The sequence below is a fragment of the Stegastes partitus genome, unplaced genomic scaffold (assembly GCF_000690725.1).
Source record: "Stegastes partitus isolate 25-593 unplaced genomic scaffold, Stegastes_partitus-1.0.2 Scaffold1187, whole genome shotgun sequence".
Classification (NCBI taxonomy): Eukaryota; Metazoa; Chordata; class Actinopteri; family Pomacentridae; genus Stegastes; species Stegastes partitus.
In genome coordinates this window covers 99,139-116,160 of record NW_007578918.1, presented here as the reverse complement: position 1 = coordinate 116,160, position 17,022 = coordinate 99,139, and the positions used below count along the sequence as shown (strand labels likewise).

At 40.0% G+C, this 17,022-nt stretch overlaps 1 protein-coding gene across 1 annotated transcript in view; it reads left to right on the top strand.

Annotated features, from left to right (window-relative positions):
- Positions 1-17,022, top strand: part of parvaa (parvin, alpha a) — a 30,932-nt gene that overhangs the window by 10,426 nt on the left and 3,484 nt on the right. The window contains exons 4-11 of the mRNA XM_008297115.1: positions 1,089-1,191; positions 5,270-5,410; positions 7,992-8,107; positions 9,077-9,135; positions 11,718-11,737; positions 11,825-11,886; positions 12,288-12,356; positions 13,410-13,511. Of these exons, the coding sequence (XP_008295337.1) occupies positions 1,089-1,191; positions 5,270-5,410; positions 7,992-8,107; positions 9,077-9,135; positions 11,718-11,737; positions 11,825-11,886; positions 12,288-12,356; positions 13,410-13,511 (672 nt within the window). The remainder of the gene's footprint in view (positions 1-1,088; positions 1,192-5,269; positions 5,411-7,991; positions 8,108-9,076; positions 9,136-11,717; positions 11,738-11,824; positions 11,887-12,287; positions 12,357-13,409; positions 13,512-17,022) is intronic.

The following is a 17,022-nucleotide window of genomic DNA, read 5'->3' as shown; positions in this document are numbered from 1 at the left end:
GGGTCTAGTTTTGCGGTGGGTCGGCCCTGGTTCCATGTGTCAGTCTATTTTAGTGCATTCCACAAAATGCCTTTTTTTGGTTAATAAATAAATAAATAGAAAAAAATTTAATTGTAGATTATGATTGAACATCTATTATATTTATGTTTTGTTTTTTTATTTTTAAATTTAAATTTTTTTTTAAATGTCGCCATAAAAACAATGGAAATATGCGCAGAAAAATGTGCATATTGGAAATGTCGTCATGTGCACAATTCCTTTGCTTTTAAAGCGACATAAAAAAAAAATAAAGTTAAACATAATAACAAATAAATAGAAAAAAATTTAAAAATAGTTTTAAAAAATGTGTTTATTATTTCTTTTATTTGAATTCATATTTCTACTTTTATTTGCTTTTTCTTTTATGGCTCCATTTTTGATGAATATTGCTTTATGCTGCCACATTATTTATTTTTATTTTTATTTTTTTATTTCCACTTTTATTTTATTATTCTTTTATTGATTTATTTTTGTAATTTGGCCTCTCACTGCTCCTTACGTGTGCCGCCGCCTCTCTCGGCCAGGTCACCTCGTGAAATAGGTTTTCATCTCAGTGGGTCTTTTATCTGGTTAAATAAATAGTAATGATAATAATAAAGGTAAAATTAAAATAATAATAGTACAATAAGTAAATGTGCAAAAAAGCCAATAATCATGGTAAAAGTGTAAATCGGTGGATCGTCAGCTGCAGGGACTTGGACGGTGATAATTAATCAGTTTAAGGCCTTGAGATCAGCTTTTAACAGCACAAATGAGACGTTAATTTGCTCATTTATTTCCCTCCAGTGACCCAATTAAAACCCCAACAGCAGTTTGAGTAAAATATTTGTAAAACTGTCTGTTTTAATCATTCAGCTACCTGTACAGCTCACCTGTCTGCCTATTTATTAACGCTTAATATTTAATCTGTGAGGCAAAGCTGCACCTTATTTATTTCAGACTAGAACATAATCAACCGAATCGATTCACGTCATTAAACTTTATAGTTGGAATAACTTCTGAGACTACGAAGAGACTCCCAGAGTTTGTTTGGTATCGTGCCCGTGCAGGTGCTGATCGACTGGATCAACGACGTCCTGGTCGGGGAGAGGATCATCGTGAAGGATCTGGCTGAAGATCTGTACGATGGACAAGTTCTGCAGAAGCTGTTTGGTGAGAAGCTGTTTTATCTCATATTTGTAGTTTGATCAGAAGCTCCCTCTGCTTTACCTGTTCATCAGGACATTAAATCTGTGTTTTTTTTCCTGTAAAATATCAAATCTTGTTGTCAGGAGCCGTGACAGCAGAGAGAGAAAACACAACATTAGAGAATAATAGAAGCTGATTGACGAAAACGGTGAAAAAAAAATGGTAGAAAATAATAAAAATAAGAACTTTATTCAATAAAACTGATAGATTGGAAGCAGTGAAAAGAAGAGCTGGAAAAAAAAAACATTCTGTGGAAAAAAGGAAAATATTGCAGCCAGTTGCTGATTTTTTTTAGCTAATTTAAACAATAAAACTATAATTTTATGGCATCTACGCGCGCCGCCATCTTCCTTCTCTGTCAGGTAACTGCCGGCGTCGTCTCCGATCGGACTCCGTGTTGGTGTAGTTTGTCCACGTCACAACCGATTGCCGCAATTTCAGCACCATCCACTGTCCTGACGCCCAGCAAAGTCTCTCGGCCGCAAGTTTTGCAGAATGAAGGTCTGGGATAGACAAGACACTTGTCTGGGATAGACAAGACACTCCTCTCGCTGTTTCCTGAAGGGGGCGCTGCGTCCACCATCACCACGGCAACAATGTGCCCGTCAGCTGGATTTTTTGTAAATGCTAAACAAACTCGGCAAACGTTATCAAACTGTAGTCTGCAGCTTTTCAGACGCGCTGCTCGTCGCAATAGCTCGCCACTTCCTGACGGCCTTATTGGGAGTTCCGGTTACCGTGGCAACCCACCAACCTTTCGAGCCGCTTCACCGACGTCAAGGCCGAATTGTCGTCTCACTGGTTTCACATCTCAGTGGAAAGTGAAGCCTCGTCTGTAGACTCAGACCTTCTGTCGCCGTTAGCCGTCGTTGCTTGTTTTTAGTGCGCTACTGCCGCATTGCATTGTGGGATGTTTACATTTTCCTTCTGTATTGCTTTGAGACAAAAACCAAAACTTTGTTTACGTTTCTTTAAGCCAATCAGAATCGTGGTGGGCGGAGCTAAACCGAGGACGTGTCTCAGCGAAACAGAGCGTTTTTGTTTTGGTCGAACAGTTTCAGTTGAATTTAAAAGTAAAAAAACTGGTATTCATGCTTTAAAGGAAGTTGTAATCGACACATCTGGTACTAGACAGTAGATCCTACAAGCTCCTGGTAGACATCGTTACGCTAGACAGAGAAGTGAACATTTAATTCACCTGCATGAAAACAGAAACCAACAGAGATGTTTTCAACCAATGTGGTTTAAACTTTTTATCTTAAGTATTCGACGGGACTACATTTCAATGAGCATCTGTTGATATTTAATTATCAGTAGATGTTGAATCAAACCAATCACTTTGGTTTAGAGTCTAAAGAACGGTAAATTAATTAAAGGAGCCGATTGGTTGGATTTACAGCAAAAAAAAAAAGTAATTCAGAAGCACTAAAGCTGCTAATCTGAAACTAAAAGAGGCACAAAATGAGTAGAAAAAGACACTAAAATCATTCGTCATCAGTTTATTTGTGCTGCAGCGAAACTTTTGGCTCAACTTCCTCCAAAAACTAAATATCCAAACCAGGTCTTTACTTCCAAACACGTTTCTTCTTCTTCTTCAAAAGCAGCAGAATCATAATAATCGTAATACTGTCATATCCTGTGTGCTCGCGCCGCCGCCGCCGCAGATAAACGTCTGCTGCCGCGGCGGCGGCGTTTCATTCATTCCCGCCGACGTTATGAGGAGCGGGCTGGACGGTCATCGCTGGCATCTCGGCGGCGCCAGACCTGGGTCTGAAGCTCAGATTTAATAAACGCAGCAGCAGATCGCAGCACAGATTGGCTGCTGAAGTTCTCACACCAACTCTGAGCTGAGAGTTCACTGTTTACGCACCGAGACGCTTCTTCTCCTCATATTTATAATAACATCTAATCACTGATTCATTCTCAGCTCTGTCTTGATCTCGGTGAGATTCTCTTTGAGCAAATAAAGTCAGTGTTTTGCGACATTTAGAAAAACTCCTGACTTGTGGAGTGAATCGTTGTAACGCACTCTGAAATGAGACCGTTAGACGTTTGCATTGAAAAAGAGAACGCTTCACGGGCTCTGAGCTTCCTGTCAACTTAAATATAAGGTTTAGTTTAACCCTTAGAAAACTAGCAGACGTATGGTGATGTCGTCAACTTTAAACTCTCTCACAGTTTCTGTTTCACGTCAATCGACCACGAAAAACCGGAGACATGATGTTACGAATGTGCGGTAAAAACATAAACAAATGAAATGAAGATGAATGAAATTTTTTTTGTCATTTTACAAAATGAAAGTGAAAGAAAGTCCCTGGAGGTGCAGCTCCTGATGTGGCCTCAGTCTGGACAGAAACTATTTTCAGGAGTGAAATAGATAAAAGCAGAAAGAAAAACACACCTGCTTCGTATTTAGTTTCAAATATTAGTTTGATTTTATATCAGATTGACCTTTTTATGCTCATATCTGGAACCTATGTTCACATTTTCAACTTTCAAAAGGCTTCGTTCAGCATGTTTGTGGTTTTTATTGTCATAAATAATGTATTTTTTCAAATCAGATTTTATATTATTAGCCCAAAATGTTAATAAAGTGACAAAATAATAGTCGGATCATGTTGGTGATGTTGTGCTGATACCAAACACGGTGAACATGCTTCTATGTGGTAAATAAAGACAAAAGTAAAAGTCCGTAAAAACGTTGGCCTCTGAGGGTCAGGGCTCTGCTTATAAGTTCCTGAATGTTCTGGGACCAAAATATATCAGAAGTCTGTAGATTGAAGCCTGTTTGGTCACGAAATGAAAGCGTTTCGTCTTTATGCGCCCATTAAAACCAGTTCCCATTAAAACCAGTGTCTTCTGTTCCATTTTTTTTTTTTGCAGTGTTTTACGGCAGAATTCACCAGTTTTGGAAGCACTGTGCAGCATCACCTTCTGCTCAAAGTGAAAATCTGTATTTTGACGATTTTCCCAGAAAACAATCGACTGTAAGGAACCAGTTTAATCCCATAACTTCAGTAGCTTCAGTTCAGCTGCTGCTTCGTCTGGTTTTTCTGTTGATTTGGACGCTTAATGCTCGACACAAGCTGGATATCTTGCTATCAAACGTGCCGCTAACGATATTTTAAGCTTTATTTGAATGCGCATGCTGGTTTGGTCACATTTTGAGCTTTTTTCCTCAACAGAATAATAATAATAATAATAATAATAATAATAATAATAATAATAATAATATTCCTTAATAATAAATAACTGATTTGTCTCAGATGTAAAAAAAAAAACAACAAAACGCTATAAAGAACTTTCACCTGTTGCACAAATACGCTGGTGAATAAAATCTGTGTTATTGTTCATTATACGTCTGCATTACTTTTACATTTCGTCGCCTTCGACGCCGTCTTTATGCTGCAAACCGCCTCCTTTACATTCCTGCGCTCTGCTTTTTCTTTAGTTGTGGCATTCAGCTCTGAAACTGCAAATATTGGAAATTAAGCACCTCGAATTAAAGAGTCGACTCCGTTAAACCTCAACAGAAGGAGAAAGAAGCGCAAACGGTAGAAAATAAAACGGAATTGTTGACTGAAAAAATTCAGCTGCAAATGCAGGTGAATGAAATGTCCACTTTTCTATGTGTTAAAGGAAAAACGCCCTAAAAATAAATGTATTACTGAGCCTGATGTTTAACACGAGCTTGTCGAGTCCGTCTGGTATCAGATATATAAAACTGAACTGTGTTAATTAATCCGTTTTATTTGATTGAGGCTCATCTTAAACTCTTTTATTTGCTTTTTTAAATTCATGCCATTCAAAGCCATTTTTTTGTCTTTTTTCTGCTGTTTTCGTTTTAATTGTTCTGTGACATTTTTGCTCAAGTATTTTTTAAATGATTTCTTTAATTAATTCAAGGTAACTCTGCTGCGTTTTGTATTTAATCTTTTTTTACATTTGCCTGTAAAGCGTCCTCTCGCTTGCTTTGAATGCAGATTTTTAACTGAGATTTGTACTTTTTTTTTTCATAGTTTGTTTTTGATTTGATTTGTAGAAAAGCTGGAAGGCGAGAAGCTGAACGTGGCCGAGGTGACCCAGTCGGAAATCGCCCAGAAGCAGAAGCTGCAGACGGTTCTGGAGCGAATCAACGACTCGCTCAAGCTGTCCACCAGGAACATTCGCTGGAACGTCGACTGTAAGGAACGTTTTACACTCAATTATCGTCGTGATCCGTCTACGGCTTTGATTAGTTCAGAGAACAAGTGAGCTGCAGGCGTAACGTGAAATCTGTTCGATCTCTGTTGTTCAATTCGATGTAATTTAATTTGTACGTTTTCAGCTTGATATCATAAACGCTTCTCGAGTTAAATTTATTTAAAAACCGCTCTTCCACCCAGTTTAAAGCTACGATTGAACGACAATATTTAAGTTACTATAACGGATAAAAACCTGAAATGTTTGCTGTTATTTCTCATCACGTCTTTGATTCAGAATCGGAAACTGAACCTGATCTCTCAGTTTTTTTGTCTCATATCATCACGTTTTTAGAACGATTTCTGCTCGACCGTCTCCGAATTTCCTGAGTTTTTTGTTTTTTATTTTTTTTTACTTATTTACATGTTTGTAAAATTTCAGCTGGACTTTGTTAAACACTTCTCGAGTTAAATTTATTTTAACAATTTCCCATCGGCCAACTTTCAGCAGGTTTTTATTCTCACATTAAATCTGTTTTTAATCTCAAATAATCAAGTTTTTAGAACAGTTTCTGCTCGACCGTCTCCAATTTTCCTGAATTTCGTTTGTTTTTGACTTATTTACATGTTTGTAAAATTTTAGCTTGATTTGTTAAACGCTTCTCGAGTTAAATTTATTTAAAAACTGCTCATCCACCCACTTTGAGGCTGCGATTGAACGACAATATTTAAGATACGATAACGGATAAAAACCTGAAATGTTTGCTGTTATTTCTCATCTCGACATTGATTCAGAATCTGAAACTGAACCTGATCTCTCAGTTTTATTGTCTCATCAAGTTTTTAGAACAATTTCTGCTCGACCGTCTCCGAATTTCGTTTGTTTTTTACTTATTTACATGTTTGTAAAATTTCAGCTCGATTTTGTTAAACACTTCTCGAGTTAAATTTATTTTAACAATTTCCCATCGGCCTACTTTCAGCAGGTTTTTATTCTCACATTAAACCTGTTTTTAATCTCAAATAATCACGTTTTTAGAGCAACTTCTGCTCGACCGTCTCCGATTTTTCTTCCGAATTTCGTGAATTTCGTTTGTTTTTTACTTATTTACATGTGTATAAAATTTCAGCTCAATATCATAAATACTTCTTGAGCTAAATTTAATTAAACTGCTCTTCGACCCAGTTTAAAGCTACGTTCGAACAACATTTCAGGAACTATAACGGATAAAAACCTGACATTTTCGCTGTTATTTCTCATCTCGACATTGATTCAGAATCTGAACCTGATCTTTAATCTCAAATCAAGATTTTAGAACAGTTTGTGCTCGATGTCTTTGAGTTGACTGAATTTTATTCAGCAGAAAATCTGAATATTTATTCACATATTTGTAAAATTTCAGCTTGATATCAGAAACACTTCTCGAGTTTATTTATTTTAAAAACTGCTCGTCGACCCACTTCGAGGCGTCGTTTATTTCAGGAACTATTACGGATTAAACCCTGAAATGTTTGCTGTTATTTCTCATCACGTCTTTGACTCCGAATCTGAAACTGGACCGGTTCTCTTTGGTCCACGTTCACACCGTCTGAGGCTTCAGGAGGCTGTCTGTCGTCGGCTCAGAGGCCTCGGACACGAATCTAAACGTCGAAAGAGGCGGAAAAAGTAAAAAAAAATAGATGTCATGACAGAGCTGCAGAGAAAACTCAGGAGATAAACAAACGGCCTCCTATCACACAGGTTTCTGTCAGAGCGCCTCGTCTGACGCCTTGAACGCCGCGTCCTTGGAGAGCTGCCGGCACGAGATGTCTCGGAAAATGCAAAAAAAAAGCACCGTGAATGATTTCGGTGTCCTTTTATTTCAGGAGCCTCCTTTAATCAATTCACTTTTCCCTACTTTCATCAGCGGCTGCAAAAAACCCAAAAAAAAACCCTCGTACGCGGCGAGGATCTGAGGTTTTCTGGCGGCTTTTAGCTTCCTCTCTTTGATTCGCTTTCGCCTTCGGGGTTCAATCAAAGGCTCCGGTCGCTTAATTGATCCCGATTGTCTTGTGTATCCAGAGGTAAATCCTATTTGTTCGGATGACGGCTCAGCGTGTCCGACCGAACAAAGCTGTTCACGCTCGATTTTATGCCGTTTTTCTGGATGAAGCTTGTGTTTCTTTTTTTTTTGCATGGCTTCAAGGCGTCTTGTATTTACCATTGACAGTACACAACCTTGTCTTTTTAATGCTTTCTAATTCGCTCTAAATTCCTTGAAATATTGAGGAACAATAGAAAAAATGTGGCTTTTCAGTCCCCAGGGTGAGTTATTCATACGGAGCTCATTAAAGATATAAAGGAAGCGAATGTTTAGAAGCAGCAGCGAGTGGGGGATTTAAAGGAAAACGTACATTTCAGATTTATTTTGGCGAAATAAGAAGTCGTGGAAATGATGTGCATGAAAGCAGCAGCAGCACGTTTACAAAGAGAAACGTCGGAAACAAGCCGATTCATGAACGTTTATCTGATTTAAACTCAGAAATAATGTGGTTATCTGCAGCTCGACTGATGGCTTTCTGTTCTTGTCTGTCTCACGTTAGCGGTCCACGCTAAGAGCATCGTGGCCATCCTGCACCTGCTGGTGGCGCTGTCGCAGCACTTCAGAGCCCCCATCAGGCTGCCGGACCACGTCTCCATCCAGGTGGTGGTCGTACAGGTGGGTTTCTGGCTCCTTCGTGGACTGTTTCCATCATTTCTGAGCCTTCATCAGTCCAGCAGATGGACACATGACATTTAGGAGGAAGAACACATCTGGGCTCTGGTAGAACCTGACACCAGATCAGTTCTACATCCGTCCACGTGTGAAGACAAACAATTTTGACAAATTTCGAGTTATTTCGGGGGAAAAAAAGTACTAATTCTGGACAACTTTTTGTGCCATTTTTGACATTTTTTGAGTCACATCTGACGGCCAGGTCGTTGTTGTAAATGAGAATCTGTTCTCAATTAACCCACCTGGTTAGACAAAGGAAAAATAAATAAATAAATAAAATGACTTCAAGTGTGATCAAATTTCAAGTCATTTTGGGGAAAAAAAACAGAAAATTTAAAAAACTGTTTTGGACGACGTTTGTGCCATTTTGAAAAACATGTTGACTAGTTTGGGGAAATATTTTATAGTAATATAATAAAACTGCAACCAGATCAGTTTTACGTCCATCCTGGTGTCACCGTCTCAGACTGTTTGACATGTGAGTTATTCTGGATTAATTTAGGACGACTTCTGAACCACTTCTGAGTTATTTTTTAAAGGTTTTTGTCATTTTTCCATCTAAGTTTAAGAAATGTGGGACAATTTTTGTGTAATTTTGGACATCTTTTGTCATTTTGAACCAGTTTTGAATCTAGTTCTTTGTTTTAGACGATGAAAGGATCGTTTAACCAACATATTTGGAATCATCTAAGCCAAAAATTCCCGAGCTCCTACTCCTGAACTTATTCTGCTGTTAAACTGAAACGTCTCCAATTAAACAACTTGACATGACAGAACATTATCCTGACTTTAGTAAACTGCTCCGACGTTTACAGACCGAGATCAGGACTCAGACGATTCGCCTGCAGCTGCTAAACCGTGTGGAGTAAAGAAAGGTTTTAAGGTTTTGTGTTTACGCTTGTTGTGTTTCAGAAAAGAGAAGGAATCCTTCAGTCCAGACAAGTCCAGGAGGAAATCACCGGAAACACAGAGTAAGAGCTTTGCGACTCGTTTTTACAACGTTTGGATGGTCGGCTGGTCGATGTTAACGCTGCGCTGAAGGCAACCTGCAGGTAGCAGAACAAAAGGCAGCACATTGTGAAGGCCAGGAGAGAGCTAGTTTCTCAACATGAATATAGGAACAAGGTCTGAAGCAAACAGGAAGCCGTAAAGCATGAGCTGTACCAGGTAGACTTCATTTCACTGGTGTTCAGACATCATTTTCAGCTTATTTTGTGACTTTCATGTCAATAAAAATACCAATTTTCTGATCTTTTTTCCATAAACTGGACAGATCCTAAATAGGACAATCATACATATCAATAAAATTCAGTTATATGGTTATTTGTAGCACCAGTTTCATGACACCGGTCCAGTGTTGTATCATATCTATTCACTCTACGACACTGTAGTTCTGGTCCGGAGAGCAACTTCTGATTTAATTTTTTTTCTCCATTCTTTCTCAAAGTGAGTCTATTAAATGATCCCAAACGATCCTTTCATCGTCTAGAACAAAAAAAACTAGATTCAAAACTGGTTCAAAATGACAAAAGATGTCCAAAATTACACAAACATTGTCCCACATTTCTTAAACTCAGTCGGAAAAATGACAAAAACCTTTAAAAAAATAACTCAGAAGTGGTTCAGAAGTCGTCCTAAATTAATCCAGAATAACTCACATGTCAAACAGTCTGAGACGGTGACACCAGGATGGACGTAAAACTGATCTGGTTGTAGTTTTATTATATTACTATATAATATTTCCCCAAATTAGTCAACATTTTTTTCAAAATGGCACAAACGTCGTCCAAAACGGTTTTTGAATTTACTCAAAAATGTTTAAAAATGACATAAATTGTGTCTAAAATGACTGAAAATCTGCTCAGAACTACAAAATATGTCCAAAATTACACAACAATTGTCCCACATTTCTTAAACTTAGTCGGAAAAATGACGACAACCTTTAAAAAATAACTCAAAAGTGGTCCTAAATTAATCCAAAACTACTCAGATTTCAAATAGTCTGAGACCATGAGACCTGGATGGATGTAAAACTGATCTGGTTGCAGTTTTTACTATATTACTATAAAATATTTCCACAAATTAGTCAATTTTTTTTTCAAATTGCCACAAGTGGTGTTCAAAATTACTCAAATATTAGCTAAAATTTTGAGAAAAACATGAAAAAATGGTTAAAAATGACATCAAATGACCAAAAATGTGCTCAGAACTACAAAAGATGTTCAAGATTACACAAACATTGTCCCACATTTCTTAAACTTAAACTTAAAAAATGACAAAAACCTTTAAAAAATAACTCAAAAGTTGTCCTAAATTAATCCCAAACTACTCACATGTCAAATAGTCTGAGAGCGTGACCTGTGGGGGGTCGCGGGTGAATATTCGAATCCCAAACTTACTATCCGGATACCATCACCACGACAACCAGATATTCGGGTCCAGCCCTACTACACTGCTGTTTGTGATGTGTGTTGTATTTTAAAGCATGTTTTGTGCGTTTTTATGAGAAACAACATCTCGTTTTTTTAATTCTCTGTACGTTAAAACATCTGCAGCCGCTCGTCTTATACCAGGAGGAGTACCGTCCTCTGGCTTTACGTCCACCTCGGGATCGGTTTCAAGATTTTCATGTTTGTTTTTAAGGTTTTAAATGTCCGAGCGCTTCCATAGAGCGACCCCGTCCCCGTTTGCAGCAACAGAACCTCGGCGGCCGTCTGTGTTTGCTTTCGGCCGAACCGCGGCGAACAGACGACCATTGTATCGGAGATGTGATGGCACCCTCAGCGCGAGAATTAGACGCTTCAAACCGCAAACACACACACTCTGGTTTGTCTCGCTGCGAGTTTGTCCTGCAGCCTGACAGCAGCAACCGGGGAGATAACGGCAGGCCAAGACACACGTTTTGTCACGGTGGCTGGATGGACCGCTAATAGCACACACACACACACACACACACACACACACACACACCGGGTTATTACGGCAGCGCCAGGACGGCTGCCCGGACCTGCCTGCCTTTGCCATCGGAGATTACGAACATGTGTGCGACTGAGCGGCTGCCATTTCTTGCTGGCCTGCCCGCCGCGATATCTGGTCCTCGGGGAGCGTTCGCCGCAGCGCTCCCTCCCCTCCAAAACCCACCCGACCCTCTCCAACAACAACAACAGCAGCAGCAGCAGCGGCGGCCGCCTCCTCCTCCTCCAAACCGCTAGCACCGTCCGCTCCCACAGAGGAGGACGTCTTCATCGGCGGTATCGACGGCCGGCAGCAGCGGTCCGAGGGTTGTTGGTGCCGCCGCGGCGCGTCGCCGTCCCCGCAGGTCGTTTCAATACACCGAGGTGCACTATTGTTAATGGAATTATGAGACCCCAGCTACGTTATTGTGTTGTCATTCCTGCGACATAATCCCTCCGTTTTTCTCGACATTCCTCTGCGATTGAATTGGAAGCCTTTTTTTATTTTCTCCTTATTATGAATGTTCGAGTGTGAAATTGTCAATGAGCAGAAGCTGCCTCCGTCTGACACGTTCTGTCTCCTTCTTTTTGTTTTCCAGGGCTTTCTCTGGCAGACACGGTACGTTTTCATAAAGAACAGCAATTACTAAACGTTAAAGTAAAACCACGTAAAGATTTAGTCGTTTATTTTGTTTGTTCTCGGCAGAGCGCGACGCTTTCGACACCCTGTTCGACCACGCTCCGGACAAGCTCAACGTTGTCAAGAAGGTACCGAGGCTTCTCTCCAAAAATGCTGAACAGAACCTGGAATATTTGTGGTTTAAATCTGTGAAACTGTAAACCTGCATTCTTTCTAACGTCCAGCAGGGGGCGACTCAGGTTGCAAAACTGTGTACTGATTGTCCACATGAGAAATCACTACTTCTCACCTGATTTATTGCCTCCGTAAACATTTTCCAGACACGTTTGTAGTCTTAATTTCCAGTTTCAAGCCTTTTTCAACGCGGCATGATGTTAATTTAGTAAACTGTGGTTGTATTTATTAGAAAATGGACCACGAGCTCATGGGAGAAATGTTTTATTTTGATTTAAGGGCTCTTGGTTGTGAGGATTTTTTTATTTTCTTAACTTTATTTAACACAGAGTTTGCTGTTTTTTTTTCTTCTCAGACGTTGATCACTTTTGTGAACAAACACCTGAACAAGCTCAACCTGGAGGTGTCTGAGCTGGACACACAGGTGAGTCGCACACCTGCACACACAGAATATACACAACATAAAATACACACTGATGGTTCAGGGGGAAATATTTTAGGATACACTGAAATGTACGGAGATCGATACGTGATTATGTGAAACTTGTCGACACACTTTGAGGCTGTTTGAATGACGATATCAGAGGAACTATTAAAGATAAAAGCCTGAAACTTTCACAGTTATTTCTCATCATGACATCGATTTAGAATCTTTAATATCGGACAAGTTGATCACATGATGTCTGATTGTGGGAGAGATGAAACATGAAAGAAAAAAAGCTCATTAACAAACAAACTGATGAAGCAGAAGTGATCTAGTGAGAAAAAAATCGTACAAAACTAAACATGCAGAATATTTTAAATATAAATATTTGATCCAAAAAATAAAAATAGGCTATTTATTTAACTTTCGTAACTGAATGAGCAGCTTTGACAAGTCGTACCACAAAAAGCTGAAACAGTTGGAGTGTCAATGGGAATCTTAAAATCCTTCCTAAGATCATACTTTAGTTGAATATGGGCCTATTTTTCATTCTCAGACCTCCTTTGTGGACATTAAACTGGTTCGGATCAGACTTCTGTGTGGTTTCTTTGGAGATGTCTGTTAACGAGCTCAAAGATGCGACTTTATAGCTTCAGTCTTTTTTTTTTTATGTTTTCACCTTTATTTAGTGATTATTCGATCTGCTTGTCCGATATTACGGATTCTGAATCGACGTCATGATGAGGAACAACAGAGAAAATGTCAGGCTTTTATCTTTAACAGTTCCTTGGATGTTGTCAAATTTCGACGTGAGAAAAAAAACACCTGCCGAAAGCGGGTCGACGGGGATTTCTTCAAAACCTTATCTCAGAAAATACTCGATATATGACTCTAAAATTTCACAGTTATCTTCATAAATATCCACATTTTGTGCTGTAAACGTTCCAGTCAAATCGGAGACGGCTGAGCAGAAAGAAGTTGTGGATTTGAGCTGAAGGTTGGCTGATGAATATTCATTTTAATAGATCACTGATCATGAAAACGTCTCTTCAGTTTGCAGACGGCGTTTACCTGGTGCTGCTGATGGGGCTGCTGGAGGGCTACTTCGTGCCGCTCTACAACTTCTTCCTCACGCCGGAGAACTTCGACCAAAAGGTAGAGTTTGACCATTCTGGTAGTTTGATCAGCTGGGCTTGTTTGAGTTCCTTGAAGACGTTTCATCCAAGAGGCTTCATCAGCTCTGACTGACTAGGTGGGAGTTCCACATACTGATATCCTGAAGGAGCCATTAACACCTAGCCTGGGTCGTTCGTGCTCCCCCTGCCACCGTGGGGTTCGTTAGGGTCTCAGGTGTGGATGTGGTGATGCCTCAGACCTCCACCTCTGCTGAGGGATGGTCTCTCCAGTTAGATGGCTTCTTTCACCCCTCTGTCAAACCGTCTGTCCTCCCTGCAGGCCAACATCTGTAAAGTTTGACCGCTTTCTCCTGCCTGAAAACACGAATAAACCAAAAACCTGCATTTTTATCATTAAACAGTCGCTTTCCTCTGAGCGGAAACACGTTTAAAGTGTTTGGACATTTGCTGCACTCACGCAGTTCGTTAATATAATCTCTACTTTCCAAACTTTTTTTTTTTTTAAACAAATATTTTAAAAATGTGGCTTCAGTCTGTTCCCCGGTGCAGGAATTGGAATTACAGCCCATTACAGCTTTGGTAGGTGAGTGAAAACGTAAACGCTGAGAGTCGCCGCACAGATGTGGTTTCGTTTCACGTCCGGTTTTCTGGACGGTGTTGATTTCAGCACCTGCTTCCTCGTTAGTTTCAGCCTTTTGATAGAAATGTGTCGTGAACTGTTTTCAGTCGTTGGATTTTTTTTTTTTTTGAGCGTTTTATGTGGTGTGATATTTTGGTTAGATTTTTTTATATTTACTTTGTTGTTGCCATGGTTACAGCTGTTACTGGTTCCCTCTCCTCAGTTAGCGTCTCTCAAGCTGCTGTTAGCGTTAGCATCACTGCAGCTACCTGATCGCCAGAACGGAGACCGGACAGTAATCGGTCGACAACTGTTTATCGGTTCATTGGTTTGGGTTGGTTTTTTTTGTTTGTTTTTATTAAAGTAAAGTGTAAATTGAGGCTCAGAGGAAGTGTGATGTTTGAAATTTAGGTCCCCGTCACTGAAAATGTTCAAAATGACACAATAAAAACACAGCATTGTTCGAAATCACTTAAAAATCGTCCTAGAAATGGTCCGAAATCGCTCAAAAATGGCTCAAAATGACTTAAAAACTTGATCAAGTGGCACAAAAGTTTTCCAAAGATATACAAAATCTAAAATTACCTAATAATTGGTGAAAGTCACGCAGAAGTTGGTCAAATAAAATATTCAAAATGACACATCAGTTGACTAAATTAGATGAGAAATGATCCAAAGTTACTCAAATCTGTCCAAAGTGATTCAAAAAGTGTTCAAAGTGAGAAAAATTTCTCTAAATTACTCAAAAGTTTTCCACAATGATTTAAAATGATCCAAAATTACTCAAAAAGAGGTCAGAATGACTCCAAAGTCGCTCACTATTGTCAATAATTGTTATAAATCGCTCAGCGTTACACAAAGGTTGTCCAATATCACATAAATGTTTTCCCAAAATTGCTCAAAAGAAATGCTCAGAATGACACAAAAAGTGTTTGGAATTACATTTACGGTTGAATATGACTCAAAAACTGTGGAAATTTCTTTTTAAAAAATGTTCCAAAGGACACAAAAGCATTTCAAAACTACAGTAATGGATTAAAATTATTTAGAAATTGTCCAAAATGATTCAAAAAGTTGCCCAAAATTAGGCAAAAATGACGATAAAATACTAGAATTACTCAAAAATATTCCAAGATGACGTCGACTTCTACCAGAACCCAGATGTGTTCTTCCTCCTAAATGTCATGTGTCTATCTGCTGTACTGATGAAGTTCTGAGGCTCAGAAATGATGGAAAAAGTCCATTAAGGTGATCAATCTGGACCCTCCTCTGTGGACTTCAAGGACCTGGACCTCTGGAACATTCACAGTCTGAAGGTAGAACTCTGGTCATCTCAGAATCTGCTGGTTCTGGTTAATTTTTCATGGATTGACTCACAAGCTAAAAACTGAAACATACGCTTCAGAACGCCTTTAATGAAACGTGAAGGTCTCCGGCTGTTCGCTGATGTCCAGACGTTCCTCTTCTTTAGAGGCTTTGATATTAATTAATCTTGATTAAATCGCATTTTTATCAAAGTTTTTCAGTTCAAATGAATGTTGGTTGACGACTGAATCGATGAACAGACGTAAACGTGAGCTTAAACAACTAAAATGTTTATTTATTCATCGACAAACCAAGCGACGCCGTCACCAAACTTTCTCCCGTTCCTTTCCTTCGCGGCTGGAAAACCAACTTTAGGTGCATTAGCGCCACCTAGCGGCTGGAGTGTCGGCATCAGCGTTACCAGAAATTAGGGATCTGAGAAAGATGCCTTGTTTTTTATATTTTTCTGTAATTAACAATCCATATTGACGCCCTGGTAAGTAATCAGCTGATTCTGAGGTGGGAGACTCTGATGTCCAGTGACAGAAACCAGCCAAATGTCTCGTCCGACCCGAGCGAGGAGGCAGAAGATGTTTTCTGTGTCTCTGCTGTGACGAGACGAGAGCCCATTGTGTGAACGCCGTGACCTTCGCCCGTCCAACACAAAGCGCGGTGGAGGAGCCTGAAGTGCAGATGAGCCGAGGAGGAAGAGGAGGAGGAGTGTTTCCTCGGTGCTGCCGGCGCGCCGCCTCCGGGCCCGGACCACTCGGCGAGCCGAGCCCCGGAGCCCCTCCAGTGTTTCCCTGTGCAGCAGGAGATTACAGCTGCTGTGGGGCCGATGCCTGCTCCTCGCGTCCAGCGCCGCCTCTGTTTGTGTACATTGTGCCGCCGATGCCCGTTTCGCCTGGCAGCTCGGCGGCGGCGGCGGCGGCTGGCCAACACCCAGACAAAAGGCTACTGTGGCGTCTCCGCAGATCGCCTGTTCAGAATGCCGTAGTACTACCGAGGCCAGCGGAGAGCAGAGATGGCTGCGCTGTGAATGGGCTCCGGGGAAAACGGATGGCATTTATCAAGCTATTGAGAGGACAGTCTTGGCTCGGAGTGCATGAGGCTCCTCAGAAATGGAGTATTGATTCAGGAGTGTTGCTTAAACCGTAGGTCAGAACCAAGGATGGGTTCACGGCCACGTTTCTCACAGATCTCCAAAAGAAAACGCGCACAAGGGTTGGATTTTTATTTACATCAGTGTTGTTCTCCTACAAGTGAAGCAGCACCAATGAGCAAAATCATCATCCCACAGAAATCAATCTGAAAACAGATTTCGTCCTTCGAATGTGACTCCTGGATGGATGTAAAACTCATCTGGTTGCAGGTTTTTTTTAACAAAACTCAAACATGTTTTCTATCAAAAGTGGTCAAATTACATGAAAGTTCTCAAAATGAGTCTCAAATTGTTCAAAGTTACATCAAATGTGTCCAAAATTAGTCAAAAATTATTCAAAATGACACAAAAGTTGTCAAAAAATGACACAAAATTATCTTAAATCACTCAAACTCCAGCTAGCTTTAGACCGTGACTCCTGGATGGATGTAAAACTGATCTGGT